The sequence below is a fragment of the Tamandua tetradactyla genome, chromosome 1 (genome assembly GCF_023851605.1).
Source record: "Tamandua tetradactyla isolate mTamTet1 chromosome 1, mTamTet1.pri, whole genome shotgun sequence".
NCBI classification, from domain to species: Eukaryota; Metazoa; Chordata; class Mammalia; order Pilosa; family Myrmecophagidae; genus Tamandua; species Tamandua tetradactyla.
In genome coordinates, this window is record NC_135327.1 from 4,652,499 (window position 1) to 4,672,290 (window position 19,792).

The window sequence follows — 19,792 nt, forward strand, 5'->3', positions numbered from 1 at the left end:
TGCACACAAATGGGTGTGGCTGAGTTCCAGTGAAATTTACTTACAAAAACAGGCGGCAGGCCAGTGGGTGCGCAGTGGCTCCCCAAGCCCAGCTGTGCACTCAGCACCTCACTGTCTTGTCCTTGGAGCTTTCCAGCGCACGTGAACGAGTTCTACTCAAACTGAATTAAGCAAACAAAGCAAAAAGGGGAAGCGATGGGTTGTGATGGTCCACATGACCCCGGGTCTCTCAAGGTCAACACCACTGATACTTGGGGCCAGGTCATTCTCTGTGCTGCGGGACTGTTTGGCTGTCCTGTGCCTTATAGGACATTTGCACCCACCAGATGCCAGTGCCACCCCACCCAGTTGTGTCAGTGAAAAGGCCTCCATTGTCCAGTGTCTGGGGGAAGGTGGCAAAATCACCACCAGTTGAGAACCTTTGATGCAACTGAAATTTCTGGCATTAGAGGTGGCTCCATTGAAGAGTGGACCCAGGGGCTCAAATCAACAGCTTGTGCGCTCTCTCTCTCTGTCTCCTTCTCCCTCTCCCCCTGTGCATCTGTCAATTCTGTTTTCTCCATGTTGCTTTACTTTCAAGCACACTCTCCCTTTTGATGGGCAGCAGCTTCTAACTTCTATCCTGCCAGCTTCCAGCCCCATCAGGGAAGTTTCTTTTTGTCCAGCACATCCCTAAAACTCCCAGGGACAATTCTCCCTGTCCCAGCATGGGCCACGTGCCTACCTCTGGACCAGCCACTGTAGCCAGGGGAATGTACTCTGATTGGCCAGACTCTGGAGTCTGGAGTTAAAGTCAGCCCAGGTGCACTGAAGGAAGAGATGGTGGTTCCCAGAGGACCACAGCCAGGACCAGGCAGACAAAACAAAAATCTCCACTGTCAAGTGCAAAACTCCCACGGGTACCTAGCGCATGTCATGTCCTTTCAGTAGATGCCAACCCTGCCTCTTTGGGGCAGCCACCAGCCAGCACATTGCCAAAGGCCTTTTTTGGCCTGGCATTTAATTTCACTTCATCTTTCTGCCAAGATGTGTCACCCTCAGTTTGGCCCTCCCTTTGCACTGTCCCAGTCCTGAAAGCTCAGCGACTCTGTGCTTCCCGTGCCCTGGCCAGGACATGGCTGGTATTTTTTAACTTGGTTTTAATTCCAGCTCATTCTCCTGGCTGTGTGTCCCAGCCCTGGAGCCCCAGGTCCTGTGCTAATTTGCTTCTCCACCTCAACCCGGTACTGGAAGAGCCATTTTTAAAACTGCCTTGGGGAAATCTAATCAAATGAGAGCAAAATCTAATTTGGGACTAAATGCCTTTGACTGAAGCCCTGTTTTCTAGGGTTTTGTAGAGCCTGAATAATAGACTCTTCCTGGATTTTTTAAGGGTTGGGGGCTGGGTAGGGGAGGGACACGTGAAAGAGGGGATTCTAGCAGAGGAAATAGCTCCAAATACTTTGTAGCCATGGCGCTGAAGCTAATGGAAAGGGGAGTTTTTCCAACAGCACGGCAAGGGCCTGCACCCCGTCCCCAGCACCCAGGCGCCACCCACTGCCAGCTGGGCCAGGGCACTGAGCTCTTTAGCTTTCCCAGCTGCACGTTCACCAGAAAGACCCTGGCCTGAATCTCCATAGACAAACCAGCAGGATCCCGGCCAGGGCCTTTTGAGACCCAGGACCAAATCAGGTTTTCTCAGGTGGAAATTCTGTGAGCCATTTTCTCTGGGCTTTTGTTTCCTCTGAAGGAATGAAGTTCTGTGTTTCTTAAATTACTTGTGGTCCTGTGTTCAGAATATCAAAAGCTGAGGACCTGTGTTCTAGTTTGCTGGCTGCCAGAACACGATCTACCAGAAACAGGATGGCTTTTAAAAGGGGGGATTTAATAAGTTGCTAGTTCACAATTCTCAGGTCGTGAAAATGTCCCAATTAAAGCAAGTCTATAAAAATGTCAAAGTTAAGGCAACAACAAGAGGTCACCTTCACTCAAGAAAGGCCAGTGAAGTTCAGGGTTTCTTTCTCTCAACTTGAAAGGCACATGGCGAACATGGCGGTTTCTGCTAGCTTTCTCTCCAGGCTTCTTGTTTCATGAGGCTCCTCCAGGGAAGTATTCCCTCTTCATCTCCAAAGGTCTCTGGTGAAATGGGCTCTTGCTTCGTAGCTCTCGTCATTCTGTCATCATTCTCTGCTATCTCAGAATCTCAAGCCTTTTCCAAAATGCTTCCTCCTTTAAAGGACTCCAGTAAAGTTATCAAGACCCACCTGGAATGGGTGGAGTCACATCTCCCTTTATTCAAAAGTTCATACCTACATTGGGTGTCACGTCTTTGTGGAGATAGTCTAATCAAATGACCAGCCTACAGCAATGAATAGGAATCCATGTGATAGATCAGGATTAAACCATGGCTTTTCTAGGGGGCATAATCCTTTCAAACCAGCACACCCAGTTTCCAGCAGAAGGCACATAAAATGCAAAACTTAGCCTTTAATATTTCAAGGGATGTGTGAAAACTTTGATGTCACCTCCCCTGCCCCCAGACTCTCCAACCCCACCCCCAGCTCCCAGGATCCTGCGCAATCTGGCACCAATACTGATGCCATATCCTCCCTGTCTCACCCCAGTACACTGACCTCCTCTGAGTCCGCAGTCTTGGTAATGCCCCCCCACACACACACACACACACTAGAATGACAGCTCCTTGAGTGGTCCCTGAGATCACAGACATATTTCCAGTGCCTACAGCAGCTCCTGGCATACCATAGGTGTTTAATAAATATCTGTTTAATGGGTATAAGAATCATGCATGTCCTGGGGCAGTTACCCAAATTCATCAGTTTCTTGTGCCACCTTCATGATTTTTACCACGCCTTGGTACACTGATTCTGTTATTTCCTTAACACTTCTCTAAACTGCTTTACTTTTTACTTCAGCTGTTCCAAAATGAAACTTACATCACCACCAATCTTATTTACCATGAATAGAGAGTGTTGGGCATCTACAAGGGGGGTTAAATGTCACCCTTTTCCTTCTTGAGGTTCTGAACCAATGAGAAGACTAAGGAGTTAGCAGATGGAAGCCAAAATAGTGTCTTGATGAATCTAATAAAGACTGGGTTTGAGAGGCTGGCTTCTTTCTGAGAGTGTTTAGGCTTCCCAAGACTGAACCCCAATTTAGACAGATTTTCCACTGAGCCAGGCCCAAACCTGTCTCCATCGCCCAACCCCCCCCTCTAGGGTCAGGCCCCCCTAAAAGGAGGATTCCCCTGTGGGCAGCTGCCCACCCACAGGCCAGGTGAGCCAGGGGCCTTTCCCAGCCCATCCTATGTGTCGGGCGTCAGCAAACGACCACGTGGCCCCGTCCAGCCTCCACCTGTTTTGGTTAATGAGGTTCCATGGGGACACAGCCACACTCACGTTTACACATCGCTCTGGACCATTTCTACGGTGGCAGGGTGGGAGTGGGTGACAGAGGCCTCTGCTTTGCAAAGCCTAAAATCTTCCCTGGTGGCCAATGCTGTGTGACCGCAGAAGAGGCAGTGCAGGAGTGGAGGGAGGCTGGGACGGCAGGAGGCGTCCAAGGTGGGGACGAGTCCCTAAGGTCTAGTGGAGCTTGTTGTCTGCACTGCACTTCTGGCCACTCCGGCTCGCACCATGTGGCTGGAAAGAACTGAGGGGGTGGGGGTGAGTGCAGGGGTCGGGGGGCACGGCGGGGGGAGCTGGAGGTCCTGGATTATTTAGATCAGGCTTTCTTCATGTCAGCACTATTGGCATTTGGGGGGATCATCCTCTGTTGGGGGGATTGTCTTAGTACTGGGATGCTCAGAGGCAGCCCTGGCCTCTTCCAGCTGGATGCCAATAGAAGTAGTAGCACTCCCCACCCGAGCTGTAATAACCAAAATGTCTGCAGACCTTGTCTCTTGCTCCCGGCGGGGGGGAGGTGGGGTAGTCGCATCACCCCTGGTTGTAAAGCTCTGCTTTAGCCTTTAGTCACAAGGTTAAGCAAGTGACTTGCTGAAACAGAGCTGGAGCCGAGCATCCTGAACATGCCATGTAGAGAAATGCAGCCTCTAGCTTTCCTGGTGCTTTCATCCTGCCTCTTACACCAGCTGCATTTCAATCCATTTCTCCCTGACACCCAGCCAGGGACAATCAGTTGCTGTTTAATTGGGCACCCACCACCTAATCACATTCCATGCTTTAAATGTTGGATGCTACTCCAGATACAGAGATGGTCCAGCCCGTTTCCTCGCCCTCTCCTCTCAGGAACGCCAGAGTTCTTTGCTTTTACTTTCACTCTATCTGCCCGTTGAAGAGCACCTCCACCCTGTCACTGGTCTCTGAGGCTGCACGTGCACACCCCTTCCTGTTTTCATCCGATCATCTCACCCAGATCCTTCCAGGATGTGTCTTATCGCCCCTCCCACTGCCTGGCTCTGCGTGGCAGGGAAGACATTCAAAGGAAATGCTTTCCTTTGCCTGTTCTACCTGGGGGATTCCAGAACCTGGCTGCTTCGGTTCCTAAGGGGTCTTCCCGCCCCTGGGTGGTATCAGCACCTGCAGTTCTCCAGAAGAAGCCCTTCTAGGAAGGTTCCAGGCCCCTTCTTTGGGCGCATGCCAGGGTCCAGGCAGAGAGGCAATATCACCCAGCCCCAGCGGCCTCTGCTCCAGCCTCTGTGCACCTCGGCCTCCCCTGCCTTTCTCCCCTGGGGTTCTGACCCGGAGCCTGCTGAGCACTTAGCACTTGTGCACGTGACTTGCAAGATCTCTTTCAGTCCCCACAGCAACACTGAACTTTCTTATTCTCACACCCTCAGCTATATTCGATGACTGTCTCTGAGCCCTGCTGTCCTCAACTGGAAAGAGAGGGCTGGAATAGGACCTTTGTTTCTGGAAAAACTCTCAAATTTTTTTCCATTTAAAAAATGGCATTATAGGTTTTAATTATTTAAAATCATACCTGCTCTCTTGGCGGGGGAGGGGGGATGAATACCAGAACCCAGAAAATATCACTAAGAAAATCTCCTCTTACCTCCTCATGCACAGAGAGCCTTTAGGGGTACCCCTTCCAATGAATTAGGGTGTTGCTTTTTCACAGTAAGCTTTGTTGTTGAAGTGAAGCCTGAATGCAAGAAAAACACACCAAGGAAGTGTCACCACGGGACCACCAGGGTCCTGGCAAGAAACAGTGTGACCTTTGCCCCCAAAGCACCCCATGCCCCTTCCACCCTCCAGGTCCAGCCATAATCACTCTTTTTACTCCCAATTCCCTGCATTCGCTTTGCCTGTTTTCATACTTCATGTAAATGGGATCATACAGCATGAATTATTTTAAATCTGATTTATTTTTCTTAATATCAGGTTGTTGAAATGCAACCCTGTTATTGAATGTGGAACTGTTATTTGATTCTACTTCCTATAGAGTAGTCCATTCTCTAAATAGGCAACAATTTGTGCGTTCTTTTCTTGATGGACATTTGATTTATTTCTAATTATTTGCTATTGCAAAAGGTGCTTTTATAAACAGTTTTTGTACATGACTTCTGGTGAATATATGAACACATTTCTACTGGGTCAATACCCAGGATGGGAACTGCTGCATCAGAAGGAATGCATGTGTCCCAGTTCAGTAGACACTGCCAAACAGTTCCCCAATGGTTGACCAGTTTATACCCCCACCAGCAGTGTAGGAGAGTTCCAGTTTTCCACATCCCCACCAACTCTCAGTATTGCCAATTTTTTTAACGTTAGCCATTTTGGTGACTGTGGAGTGGATAAAAGTCAAGATCTATAAAAATGGATGGGAAAAACTACACTTCTATTTTCATTAACTTGTGACTGAAATTTAGCATGATCACAGGCCACAAAACACACAACTTTATCCCCCATAAAAATCACCAATATTTCAAAATCCCATTACAGTTGTTGCAGATATCACAAAATAAAATATTTCCGCTCATTTCTCCTTCGAAATTACCAGACTCTTCTTCTAAGTCCTGCTTTTAATATGTCAATTTAAAAGGATACATGACTCTATTCCAAATTCTTTTTAATAGTTTGATAACTGTATTTCCAACTAATTGATTTTCAAAAGAACCGAGCTGCAAACAGGGTAACATGCTGAGTTTTTCTCAGGCACCCCAGCAGACACTTTTGCTCAAGTGTGGTATCTCCTTGCAGCAGAAATGCAGCTCCCTGGCACACCTGCCAGAATTACTTTTCTCTGTGATCCTATGCACCTTAGGTTATGCATTTAAAACATTTTGAGAAGCTGAGTCCATGGCCCTCCCTCGCCTGCCAAAGGGCTCCACAGCACAAGCCTTGTGCCACGTGCCTTGGCCACGTGGGGCTTTGATTGCTGGCGTCAGGTGACACTGGGGGGGGGCTCTGCTGCCTGCCCCTCACCTGCCCTCCTCCCCTCCCTCCAGCTTTCTTCGGGAAGTACCTGAATGAGTATAACGGCTCCTACGTGCCGCCGGGCTGGAAGGAGTGGGTCGGCCTCCTGAAGAACTCCCGCTTCTACAACTACACGCTCTGCCGCAACGGCGTCAAGGAGAAGCATGGCTCCGACTACTCCAAGGTGAGTGCCGCCTCCTCCCGGCTGGCCGCGCCTGGGGGTGACCGCGCACCTGGGTGGTGAGTGTACATCTGGGGGGGTGACCGCTCACACTTAAATGCGTGGCCCGTGGTGCAGAGCTTGCATTCTCTGCTTCTCCAGCCCTGCTTCTCTCATAATAGTCTCGGGTTCTCAGGGTTTCGGTTTTGAGCATTCAGCAGAAGTAGGATATTCCTGAGAAACATGTGCTTATGAAGTATACAGTTCAGTGAATTCTCACAAACTGAGCACAGCCGTGTAGCCCTCCCAGACGCCCCCCTCCTGCCCGGAAAGCCGTGGCTCAGAGTTCTTACTTACAGACTGACTGCCTTGCCTGGCTTTAGATTCCTACGTGTTTCATACAGTACAAGCCTTCTTTATTTTGCATCTGGCTGCTTTTGCTTACTGTTGCTGAGAGCCATCCATGTCATGGATACAGGCCCTTCACCCTTTTTTGCACAGCTCTCCGCTGTTTGATCATGGCACAGTTTACTTTGTTATCTGGCATTTAGGAATTTCCAGTTTGGGGCGGTTACAAAGAATGTGACTGAGAGCAGGCTGGAGCACACACGTGGTGAGCAGAGGCACTCATTTCGCTTAGATTCTTTCCTAAGCCTGGGCCTTGGACCAGGTGTGTGTTCAGCTTTGGTGGCTGCTGGAGGGCTTGTCCCTGGCAGCATGATACTTCTGTCTCTACTTAGGGTTTAACTGGTGTACAGGAAAGTGCATTTGCGCCTGGGTGGCCACACCCAGATTAAGACAGAGAAAAGGTCCAGCCCCCAGAAGGTTCCCTCATTCCTCTCAAAACCCTCAGCCCAGAGGGAACATCTGTTTCATTTCCATCACCATAACTGTTCTGCCTGCTCTTGAACTTTACCAGAACGGAGCCACACGGTGTGTGCACTTCCATGGCTGGCCTCTGTCACCTATCACAGCAGCTGTGAGATTCATCTGGGTTCTTGTGTGTCTCCTCAGCTTGTGTGTTTTTACCGCTGTGTCCTATTCCATTGCATAAACGGACAACAATGTATTTATCCACTTAACAACTGATGGACATTTTGGTCATCTCCAGTTTGGACCTGTTATGAATTAAACTGCTGTGAGCATCCATCTCCAGGGCTCATGGCGGACATGCCCCTTCCTCTTAGTTAGGTACCATGAAGTAGAATCGCTGGGACCTGGGAGAGGCATAAGCTATGGAGCCTGCGCAGCTGTTTCCCAGGGGGTGGGACCGGTTTACAGTCCAGGCCAGAAACGTGTGAGGGTTCCAGCTGCTCCACCTTCCTCAGCGACGCTCGCTGCTGTCTTTTGTTATTATTGTTACTGTTATGGCCCTATTTCTGGGATGGGAGGGTAGTCATAGTTCACTGTGGTTTTCCCTCCGAGGTTTTTGAGGATCAAAGTTAATACATCAGAGCATTAGAAGAGCCCTGTGCAAATAGTAAGCGCTCAACGTGTACCAGCTTAGATCAGGGCTCAGATGACTTTCTATAATGGGCCAGACAGTAGATATTTCAGGCTTTACGAGCCATGTGGTCTGCATCAGAACTATTCAGCTCTCCTGTGACAGCACCAAGGCAGCCAGAGATAATACGTAAAATAACAAGCGTGGCTGTTGTTCCAGTGAAACTATTTACAAAAACAGGCAGCAGGCCAGAACTGGCCCCCAGCTTGCCGTGTGCCTGTCCCTGGCTTGGACAGTGATGATAAGAAAGAGGAAGAGGAGGGGAAACTGGACGTGGTTCATCACATGTTCCTTTACAAAAGAATCTAGAGAAGAACAAATACCTAAATCTAAATTCCCCTCTAAGTCCTCAAAGTCAGCCCTCCCTTCCCCCACAGCAGATTCATGCTTCCATCTGTCTGTCCCATTATCCCTATGTCTGGCCCCATTTCCACTGCCAAAGACCCAGGGCCTGGCTTGCTGTGACTACTCCTTAGACCACCCTCCCCGGGTCACCTCTCTGGACTGCTACCCATGGGCCCTGGGCAGGAGTCACCAGGGGACAGGAAGACACATGAACAAGCCGGGAGTGGTGGTGACTGTGGAGAAAGAGAGCAGCGATCTCTCCCAGCAGGCCTTTTGTTTCCACATAGAAAGGTGGGCCCTGGATGGCCACAGTTTCTGATTTGTTAACAGAAGCCACAAATCTGAAATTTTTTTCTGTGAAATCTCCCGGTTTTTAAATAATAGCAACTAATTAAGACTTTTCTAAGATCCTAAGTGAGCCAAGCATGTCTGAGTCTGGGCTGGCCCACAGGTGTGCATCCCGTTGCCTTGTTTGTCTGCCCATCAGCCTCCAGGAGTGTGAGGTCCACACTTGCAGCCAGCAGCTGGGGTCACAACCCAGCCCTGACCAGCAGCACGTGGTCTGGGTCATGTTGCTTACCTTAAGAGCTTCAGTTCCCAAATCTGGAAAATGGGCACACCATGCATCCTTTTTATTGTTTATTGAGCACCTACTATGTACCAGGTACTCTACCCCGTGCTTATATCTATTTCTGGTCTTCACCACAATTGTAGAAGGTGAGCGGAGTAGTTAAGTATATTAGACTATGTATTCATTCATTCATTCATTCAACAAATATTTTTTGAAAGCCTACTATGTGCCAGGCACTATACCAGGTCCTGGATGTTCAAGGGTGAGCAAAGCCAGAGCCAGGCCCGGTGGCTGTGGAGCGCTCAGTCTGGCACGGGAGGGTGTTTTGCCAACTCAGGATTGATGCGCACGTGCGCCCACGTCAGAGCCCCTCACCGTGTCTCCAGCGGGTCAGCTCCGTCTCCCAGTGCAGCGAGACAAGCCCCGTCAGTTATTACAGCCACCTCACAGCCTTCACTCATGTCATCCTGCTGAATTTATCCAAGTCTTGCGTGTTCTTTTCCATGCAGCCTCCCCGGGTTGCCCAAACCACAGGGGTTACCTGGGCTCCTTCAGTTGCTCGTGAACACATACTCCACTCAGAATGGCTTAGTTGAAGAAACGTATTAGCCCCCTTAACTGAAAATCCAGCAGAAATGGCATCAGGCGTGGCTGGAGCTAGGGGCTCTTGACTCTGTTTACTTCTGTGAGGCCCCCTCCGCAGATCCTCCCTCTGGTTAGCAAAATGCCTGCATCACTTCCTGCCAGGAGGCAGTGTTGGAGTCTCCTTCCCAGCATTCCCAGCCAGCTTCACTCATATCTGATTGGCTCTGGGTCACTCACATGGATATCCCTGAGCCAATCAGAGTGGCTAAAGGAATGCGGCGTTTTGGTTGGCTGTAAGTCACGTGCTTCACGCTCCGCCTGGACTGGAGGAGGGCGACCCTACCCTGGGAGCCTGGGCTGAGGGTCGATTCACAAGTGAAAGTGGGGAGTTTCCTGTGGAAGGAGCGTGAATGGAGGTCCAGCAGCCGGAAACACGCGTTCCCACGCCGCTTGTAGAAATGCCGACAGGTGTGTGCATCCCTCCACCTCTGCCGAGCCGCGGCTTCCTCTGCCTGGGGCGTGGCGGTGCCCGAGCCCCGGGAGGGACGTGAGAGGAAGAGGCTTTGGGCCACGCTCCGTTTCCCTCCCCCGGCCTCGGTGTGCGCGGCCCCAACAGCTGGCACTCCCGCCTTCTACCCTCCCTCCCGGGCCGCGCTCTGTATCAGGCAGGGCCAGCAGCAAGGACTCGGGCCCCTTGGGACCCGGGTGAGAGCACAGACGTCGCCTGTGCGACGGGCGGGTGCCCGGGTGCAGGCGGAACTGGCCGTGGGCGGCAGTGGGGGGTGGGGGCCGGGGCGGCCGCCGAGGCAGAGCCGGGGAGCCCTGGGTGCGGCCCGTTCCTCTGGGTGGCGAGGCGCCTTCACTGGGGGAGCACACGGCCGGCGTCGGGGCCCCAGGGGTGGCCAGGGTGGGCAGGAAGTGGCCGCCCTTCCCAAGCGTCCCCTAAAAAGGCCCTCCGAGGGCTCTGTCCCAGTCATGAATCCCAGAGGTGGCACGTGCACTGCAGGGGTCTTGATGGGCATGGAAAAAGAGGCAGTGAAGACAAGGAAACAGGGCAAAGACAAGCAAGTGCCCATACTGGAGAGGACAGCTCCGTTAGCAGGAAAGGGTACGGATGAGGCAGAGTTTGCAGCTGGGGGTGGGGGGATTTCCAGGAAAGTAATGGGAGTGCAGAGCCCATTCGGGGACAATCTGGCAGCGTCTGTGAACTTAAATGTGCCCGCCTTGGACCCAGTGTCCACATTTCTGTATTTTTTCTGGAGAAAACTTCATTCGTGTGCAGGAGGCAGCATGGCTAAGCGGTTGATTGCAGTTTGGTTTGTTATTGAAAGAAATCATCAACCGGAAAGTCCGCCAATGCGGGAAATGACTAAATGACAATGAAGCGTCACAGCCCAGAGGTCCCTGGGAAAAGAAGAGAGAGCTGGGTACAAAGCCATCAGAGAAAGGCTTAGGACATGAGATTGAGTGGAAAAAGCAAGTTGGCTTTTTGTGAGCAACCTCCTGCTCAGATGTCCCCCCTTGCTGCAGCCTTCCTGACACCCGAAAGACACCCACTCTCCCCTTGCCTTCTTCCCTCCCCCCTTTCACTGTCCAGCATATCACCCCCTGTGTATGTTATTGATTGCTTTATTGTCCACAGCCCTGCGCCCGCATAAGAATGCAGGTACCATGAAGGCAGGAATATTTATTTATTTGGCATACTGCTGTATTTGCTGGATGAATGAATGACTATGCACAATATGATACAATTAATGTAAAAAGATGCAGATATTATCCAAGAAACGGAAGATAAGTGTTAGCGAGGACATGGGAAAATGGGAGCATTTGGCGGCTTCTCAAACGGTTGAACGTAGAATTACCACATGGCCCAGCAGTTCTGCTGCTAGAGAGGTTCACGAAAGAATCAGAAGCTGGGGCTCAGACAGATACCTGCTCACCGATGCTCACGAAACGTTGTTCACGGTGGCCGAAAGTGTCCACCAACAGACGAGTGGAGCAGCACAGCGTGGGGTCTCCATACAAAGGAATATTCTCAGCCCCTACAAGGAATGAAGTTCTAACACCTGCTGCAACACAGTGTGCTGAGTGGAGAACCCAGACACCAAGGACGAACATTGTATGCTCTCACTTATATGAAATTTTGAGAATAAGCAAATCTGTGGAGAAAGAAAGTAGAATTAGAAGTTACCAGGGGCTGGGGAGAGGAGGAAATGGGGAGATGTTGCCACATGGGTATAGTATTTCAATTTGGGGGATTGAGAAAATTCTGGAAATAATAGTCATGGTTACACAACACTGAGTGTACTTAATCCCCCTGAATTGTAAACTTAAAAAAAAATGGTTGAAATGGTAAATTCTAAGATATGTATTTCATACCACGATAAAAAGAGGGCATATGCATAAAGCAATACTGTTGCTTTTTGATGGAAATATATGACAAAGCATCTGGAAAGACAGTTCTCAGGAGAGGAGAAAAGGGCCAGGAGCAGGTGGGAGGGGTAATCAAAGGGATCTTCAGCAGGTTTGTACTGTCGCGGTTTTGCAAGAAACCAGGCCCATGTTTGTTGAGAAATCGTGGCTAATGCTCATGGAGACATTTTCTGCAGTAAATGCTGTCCAGATCACTTTATGTAAGCTAAAACCCATGCGTTCCCCACCACAGTCGTGAGATGTGTGGTGTTTTCATCCCCAACTGGCAGATGAGAAGACTAAGGCACAGGCACGCTAGTTAACTTAACCAGGCCACACAGCAGGGAGTGGTAAAGTCAGGACTCGAATCCAGGCCATCTGGCTTCACAGCCCTAAACTACAGCCTGGAGGCCAAATCCAGCCCACTGTGTGTTTTTCTACAGCCTCAAGCTAAGAATGGTTTATGTGTTTCTAAATGATTGAAAAATATCAGAAGAATATTTCATAACACATGAAAACTATATGAAATTCACAATTTGGTGCCCATAACTAACTAAAGGTTGGCTGGAGCCCAGACATGCTGCTGCTTTCCGTATTGTCTGTCATACTTTCACATGAAAAAAGAGACCACATGGCCCACAGAGCCTGGAAGATTTACCCTCTGGTCCTTTACAGGGAGGAAATGTTGTCAGCCCCTGCTCTAAGCCACCTCGTAAATGCCTCTGCTTAATATTTGTGTTGGTTCATGAAGAAAAGATGGACGAGACAAAAAAATATGATGACCTGTGCTCTAGCTCTGGGTTCTCTGTTGATTAGTCTTGTAACCTCTGTTTCCCCACCTGTAAAATGGGTATAACGTCCATGCCTTAAAGCTGCTGTGGCATTCACCAAGCTGCTGCCTGCTGGCAGGAGCCCGCGTTGCCCCTGGGTTTGGTCAGTGCAGCCTCTTAGCCCAGTGCTGTGCTCTGTAGTGAGTCTGCCTCAAGTCCTCGCAGCAAGATCCCGAAGGAGCTGTTCGTAGACTTCTTCAGTGAAGAGATGGGGATGCAGGAGGTGAGTGTTCGCCCCAGAGCCCGCGGCTAGTAAATGACAGAGCCGAGGCGCCACTGAGTCCTGTCCAACCCCAGGGCCCCCGGCCGTCATGGGGGACCTCTGGTCCTGTGGGCAGGAGCCCCGAGGAGGGGATGGCTGCGCAGTGGCAGGAGAGGCAGGACAAAACCACTGCCCCAAAAGGAAGGACCCCCCTACTCAGCAGGGTCTGTTATCAAGCCAGGAGAAGGTCAGGGGGTGAACTTAGGGCTCCCCTTGGGTGAGGGGCAGAGGAAACCACTGTACCTGCTCCCACCCCCGAAGCCAGGACTAGGGGAGCAAAGCTGTCAGTTTCCAGGCACAGCCTCCAGGTGCACGGTGTTTCCGGGGCTTCCCAAGCAGAAGTCACCCGTCCCAAGAGCCTCCCACTGGGAGACATGCCCTGGGCAGAGGACTGAGTTGGCCTGTCCTGCCCAGGTTCAAACGAGCACTGCCAGGAGGCACCTGGGGTCCAGGTAGGACCCCGAGCTGGCCACTGGTGGCCACCCTCGCTGGGTCCCCCTCATAACCACAGCCTTTTCTTTCCACAGCACTAAAGAGGGCCCTTGAGAGGGACCCCCAGATCTCCTGCCCGCCACCACCTGGACCCTCCCATGAGGCCATGCCATACTCAGGGCCACCTCCGTCTCTGCCCATGTGGCCCTTACCCCACTCTGACCCCAGGCTCCTCATCTGCCCTGCGTGCCCAGAACCTGCACCCCTGCCTACAGGTCTCCCCTGCCCTGCCCATCATTTTCTGAGTGTGTCCTCCACCAGTGCTACTTCCCCTGCTTTGTTCTCGTCTCCCCTAAGGGAACGAGGAGGGCCTGGGGGTCAGGGCCTACCTGGCTGCTCGCCGCCCCAAGCCCAGTTGTGCATCATGCAGGCGTTGCAGGGCCTCTTGGCTTCCTGTTAAAATCGGGTCATGGAGTTGGGGATGGTCCTGGGGGGCCACAGGGAGGTGGGGACGCGCCCTCTTCGGCACCAGGGATTGCGTCATGCAGGGCTCCCCACCCCCCGGAGATGGCGGCTCAACCCGTGGCCAGGTGTTTGCCAGGGAGGCACGGCCGACCCTGACTTCAGGGCACAGGGGAGAGCGTGGACCTGGCCTAGAACTGGCACGGGTGGAGATGACTTCCTGAGGGCTGTCAGCTGTCTTCCCAGTTTCTAGAAAATTCTTCCTGCAGACTATATGGTCTTCTCATCTGCCCTGCCCTCAGGCTGGCCACTCGAATCTCACTGCTCCCCGTAGCTGGCCTCACACTCAATTGTCCAGAACCAACTCGGCAGTTCCCCTCACCCAGATATTGTCTCCCTGCACAGGCCCTTCTCTGGCCCCTTCGCCCAGCTGCCCAAACCAGGAGCCCACGGGGGGACCCGGCAGCCCCTCTCAGCCAACCCCACACACCCAGCCAGTGGCCGAGTGTGTGGATCTGCTCATGGCCCCCACTGGACATGCCCCTGCCCCGATGTCCCCTGCCCCCAGCCCTCCCCACCCCCAGCCCCTGAGGTCATTTGAGAAGATGGATAACGTTGACAAACCATTAAGACAGAGGAACAAAAGAGGGAGGATGCAAATAACAGAAATCAGATGAAAAGGGACATTACTACCAACCTTACAGAAATGAAAAGGATTCTACAAGAATATTATAGATAATTGTGTGCCAACAAATTAGACAGCCTAGATGAAATGGACCCCTTCTTAGAAATGCAAAAAAATTAAAGGAAAATTATTTAAACTTTAAACTAACAAGTGACTTTCTTGTCCTTGGTCCCCCAAAACGTAAGAGGTTAGGGGTCTGCCTTCTCACTGCCACTCAGTGTGTCCCACCCCCACACATGCGCTTGCACGCACACGAAAGGAAAGCCAGGTCCTCCCGGCCCTCTGACCTGCTTCTTCCCTTGACACTGTCTTAGGCAGCTTTCTGCTGTGTCCACTGAACCAGCAACAGGACTCACCCAGAAACTTCTGCCCCAAGCACCCCAACAGGCCAGTCCTGATGCTGAACAAAGAGGCACCAAACGCCAGGGTGGTCCCTCCGGAAGTGTTTACTGGGGAGCTTACAGTGAGGTGTCCACCCTGGAGCGGCTGCCCTGCAGGTTAGAGATGGCTGGAAGAAAGGTGGCGAAAGGCCAGGGCTTGTGTGCAGGTTCTGGGAAACACCCTGGTATGCACTCCTTCTCACAACAGGTGCACCCAGGTGGGCCACGTGCAGGGTGGCAGCCACCAAAGCTCGGGTGCTTCCAGGCGTGGTGGAGAGGGGCAGGGAAGGATGCCCATGTCGGGCAGGACCCGCTCTCTGTACCCTCGGCCCACCCCACCCCACCTTTGTGGTCTCACACCCCATTTTCTGAGGAGTCCGTGGACCATGGGCGGGTGGGGTTAGTTCATTGGACTGTGCCCCCCGATTTTAAGGAGCACTGGGACCGAGCCCACACCTGCGGTACCTCAGGGTGCCCAGAGCATGCCACGCAACCACGGTACCTAGGCTCAGAGCAGTCCTGCCTGTGCCCCACCCGCAAAGTGGCCTCACTGGAGTGCTGGCCCACCTGATGCGTGAGCTGCAGTTCTCTCTGCAGGTGAGTTAAAGGCTTATTTACTGCAGCTTATACCTGGGATGTCGACCAGCACTGTGTCCCCGCTACCCTGTGCTGAGGTGCAGCCCCTGCGGTCGGGCAGCACCGCCCTGCCCCGCATGCCTGCCCTCAGCTCAGTGGGGGGCGGGGGGGCTGGGCTGGGCGTCCCTGGGCGCTGCTCCTGAACCTTCAGAAGGTTTCCGCCTTGAGCGTGAAGTCAGTGTCACCTCCTTACAGACAGGAACAGGCCACCGAGCCCCACTGAGAGACTGTGGGCTGCTCTTCCTTTCTCCCCAAATAGGCTCGTCTGAGGGCACTGGGTGTCCTGCAGGGGAGGGCGAGCCTGGCCGCGTGGTGGGACAGATCTAATCGGTCCTGGGGCCGTGGCCCCCGACAGCGGTGCGTTAGTCTCTGCCTGTCGGGACGATGGTGCAGGAGCACTTTTTAGCCCATGTTCCCTGCGTTAATGGTTTTTGGCCTTTCGGGCGGTTTCTTTGTTCCTGGCATGGGAGGGGGCGGGTGCCCCTGTGGTAGGAGTTGGCTGGATGGAGCCATCCCGTGGCGGGGCACAGGGCCCCGGGTGGTGTCCTCTGGGGCCTCGTGTGCCTCCCCATGCATTGCTGAAAGAGGCCAGGCTGTGCCCCAGGTGCTGAGCCCCCCACCCTGCCCCCGGGATTTGACGGTGTCGCCCGGGAAGCGGCTCGCGTCTAAGGGGTGCGTTTCCTTCTGTTTTGGGGTCCAGCATTGGGCCACCTCCCAGCGGCCTCCCTGGCCATCGGGGGGCCTGAGGCTGCACACCCAGCCGTCGGGTCCCGTGCGTGTGTGCCGGGTGCTCGAAGCGTCGGCATGAGCAGTTAGCTGCAAAAGACCAAAAAGATGAGAACTCGCCGGGTGCAGAGACTGGGCTGTTTCGCCCTCTAATACGGGACCAGGGTTGGAGCCTCTTCCAGCGGCAGCAGGGACCCGCCCGGCGGGCTGCAGCACAGCTTCCCTCCTGCCACAGACGGGCCTCTGTGCCGACGGTGCGCACAGTACTCGGCACCTGGGGCCGCAGCAGAGCCCTTGGGACGGGACGCTCGCCCGCCCCATGCACCGGGTCTCTCTAGCTCTTCCCGCTCCCAGGAGTGTCGGGGTTAGCTCCCCAGGGTAGGGCGTCTCCTGCCTTACCAGCAAGAGGGTCTCTGTCCTCCGTGGGCACCATCCACCCCAGACTCCAAGGTATTTTTTTGTACCCGGGGTGCTGGGGAGACGGGTTTGTCGTCATCCCCTCTCAACTGGTGCTTAGCCCTGTTTGGGTACTCGGCGTGTGCAGGGGCTCGCGCTGCCAGGTTCAGGACAGCCGCCTCCCCTTGTGGGTGCTTTATTTAAGGTTCCCGAGGGCCAGGCAGTCCCCCACCCATCCTTTCAGAGAGGTCCTTCGTCTTTTCTAGAGGTGCTGCTGGAGCATCTCCATTTTCTGTAGAAGCCTTGAGTCTACAGAGGTCAGCAAGACCTTATCTGCATCGTGTCTACGTATATTCCTGGAGGTGGACCCAGCAGTCAGGTCCCTGGGCGCGGACCCTATCGCGGGCCCTGTGGCTATCTGCAGGGAGGGGCCTGAGGGTGCGTGCTGCCCCTCCTGCGTGAAGGCACGCGTGGCCCGGCTGTGACTGCTGTGCTGGATGGAGCGCTGGCCCGTCCGTAGCAGCAAGACGCTGCCTGGGCAGCTTGTCTACTAGGCCAGCCCTGGAGGGCCATGAGACAGATGAGGCTGCCTTCTGTCCCTTCCTACGCCCGCCCTCCTGCAGGGTGTCAGCGAAGAGCCAACGCTGGGCATGCCATGCGTTGTTTGCAGACACTGCAGTCCTTTAGTGTGGGTGTGTGGCTGGCACGTCTGCAGGGGGGCATGGGTCTGAGACCATGCAGGTGAGTGCACAGCAGTACCCCAGCGCCTCGCAGCAGGGCCTGTAAACCCACCTGCCAGCCACCTAAAGCTTTAGTTTTTTTTTTTTTACATGGGCAGGCACCGGGAATCAAACCTGGGTCCTCGGGCATGGCAGGCAAGCACTCTTACCTGCTAAGCCACCGTGGCCCACCCCTAAAGCTTTAGTTTTGTGCGTTATATGGCCACACGCCCCAGGCAGAGATTTGGGTGGCTCTTGAAATGAAAGGGCTGGCAGCATCGCCGGTTTTAGTACGTGCTGGAGTGACGCAGCAGCCCGTCCCGCTCCTCAGGTGACAGAGCACCTGGGCGCCAAGCCCCTCCACTGCTGAGACCCCGCATCCGGGCATTCACCCCCCTCCACCACGGAGACCCCACATCCAGGTGCCCACCCCCCAAGACCCTGCATCCAGGTGCTCCCCGCTGTCCCACCAAGCCGTGCCCCCTTCCCCCGCCAAGGACTCGCACCTGGTGCCCTTTACCCCACACCCCGGGGCATGTCTTGGTTGCCTTCCCCTGTGCACTGCCGGTCAAAGGCCCTGCAGCCTGAGCGAGTCTGGAGAAGGGAGGGAAGAGCTGAGGAGACCCTCTCCCCCTGTACCTTGTCTGCTGTACCTTATTTTGTATAAGGGGAGGAGCACAGAGATGCTCCCCCTCTCCCACCCCCCCAGCTGATCACTTTAGTGGGCTCTTGTACTGGTTAAAGGACTCCAGAGGTCTTCGCATCCCAATGAGGAGGCTGGCTGCCTCCTGTACCTTCTTTAGGTAGCTTTTCCCCATGCTGTCCTGCACGCTGGCTGGCCAAGGTACCCACCTGGCCTTCCCCACCATATCAGTTACCACACGGGACCCCCCACCCGACCTGACCCAGCCACAGCCACTTCACCCCTGCCAGCTGAGAGCAGATTGAGCCCTTCTGGGGAGGCCAGGCCTGTGGGGTTTGGGGAGCATCGGCATAACGGGGAGATCTGCAGCAGAGCCCCTTGCGGCCAACTGAGGTTCCTGCAGCTGATTCCTTTTCCCCAGCTCATTTCTCCAGAACCCTGACAGCTATGCCGAGTGTTGTCCTGAACCAGCAACAGGACTTGCCCCAAAAGGAGAAGTAGTGAAAGGCCCAGCTGGGACTTTGCTAAACCTCCGTCCGACCGGCTCAGTTGTGATTCTGAAGAAAGAGGCATTAAGCCGGGGTGATCAGTCCAAAATAAAGGGAACCTGCAACGGTCAGTGAGTCAGCAGAGAGTTCACAAGCATATGTTGTCTCTGGCAACCACTCTACAGATAATATGCAGTAGGAAGTAAAGTGGCTAGAAGCCAGGGGCTTGTGTGCAAGTTCTGGGAAAACATCTTGGTATGTGCTTGTTTTCATTTGCCAAAGCTGCCGGAATGCAGTATACCAGAAATGGGTTTGCTTTTAACAATGGAGATTTATTAAGCTGTGAGTGACAATTCAAAGACCTTGAAAATGTTCACATTAAGGCATCCACAAGAGGATTCCTTCTGTCAGAAAAGGCAGCTCCTGTCACATGGAAAGGCACATGGCGACATCTGCTCGTCCTTCTGTCATGGGTCCTGGTTTCAGTGTTTCTCTCTGAGCCTCTGTGGGTCCTTTCCTAGCATCTCCAGGAAGTTTTCTCTCTCTTAGCCTCAAAAAGGACCCCAGTAAAGGGATTAAGACCCACCCTAAGTGGGCTGAGTCACATCTCTGTTGAACCAAAGGGTCCCACCCACATTAGTTCTGCCTCCACAGGGATGTATTAAAGGAACGTGTCCTTTTGTAACATACGTAGCAGCTCCAAACCAGCACACTCCTCCCTCTGGACCCCAGAAAAACATGTTCTTTGCATATACAAAATATATTCATTCTATCACAGTATCACAAATGCCTTAAATCATTTCAGTAGCAATATTAAGTACAAAGTCTTATCAAAATCAGTTACAGGAGTGATTTGTCCTAAGGCCTGTCCCCTCCAGCTGTGGACCAGTGAAACTTAGAACGTCTGTTTCCCATATACAGAGGAGGGACTGTCACATGATAAACATTCCCACTGCCCTGGGGAGAAGTTGAAAGGAGAACGAGGGTCACCAGACCGAAACAATTCCGAAATCCTGCAGGGAGCATTTCATTAGATTTCAAGATCTGAGAGTCATTTGCAGAATGACGTTTTATCCTTGGGGGTTGAGGAAGTGGCAGTTCCACCCTCTCTAAGGGCTTGCACAGTGGCCCTGCTCTCTCCAAACACTGGGGTGACAGCTCCAACATCTCCAAGCATTGGGG

General features: G+C 53.0%; 1 protein-coding gene and 1 long non-coding RNA gene across 6 annotated transcripts in view; one reads left to right on the forward strand and one right to left on the reverse strand.

The window, feature by feature from the left end:
• SULF2 (sulfatase 2) overlaps nucleotides 1-19,792 on the forward strand; it is a 118,353-nt gene that overhangs the window by 71,397 nt on the left and 27,164 nt on the right. For all 3 annotated transcript variants that reach the window (XM_077167522.1, XM_077167529.1, XM_077167537.1), the window contains exon 4: nucleotides 6,407-6,558. In XM_077167522.1, the coding sequence (XP_077023637.1) occupies nucleotides 6,407-6,558 (152 nt within the window). The remainder of the gene's footprint in view (nucleotides 1-6,406; nucleotides 6,559-19,792) is intronic.
• LOC143689003 (uncharacterized) lies at nucleotides 1,199-9,762 on the reverse strand. Of its 3 annotated transcripts, none has more exons than XR_013178464.1 (4): nucleotides 8,964-9,762; nucleotides 6,424-6,768; nucleotides 5,011-5,100; nucleotides 1,199-2,243 (listed from the first exon to the last, which is right to left on the reverse strand). It is a non-coding gene; the product is annotated as an uncharacterized LOC143689003 (long non-coding RNA). The 3 variants fall into 3 exon arrangements; XR_013178463.1 differs by having other exon boundaries at nucleotides 6,892-9,762; XR_013178459.1 differs by having other exon boundaries at nucleotides 6,424-9,762.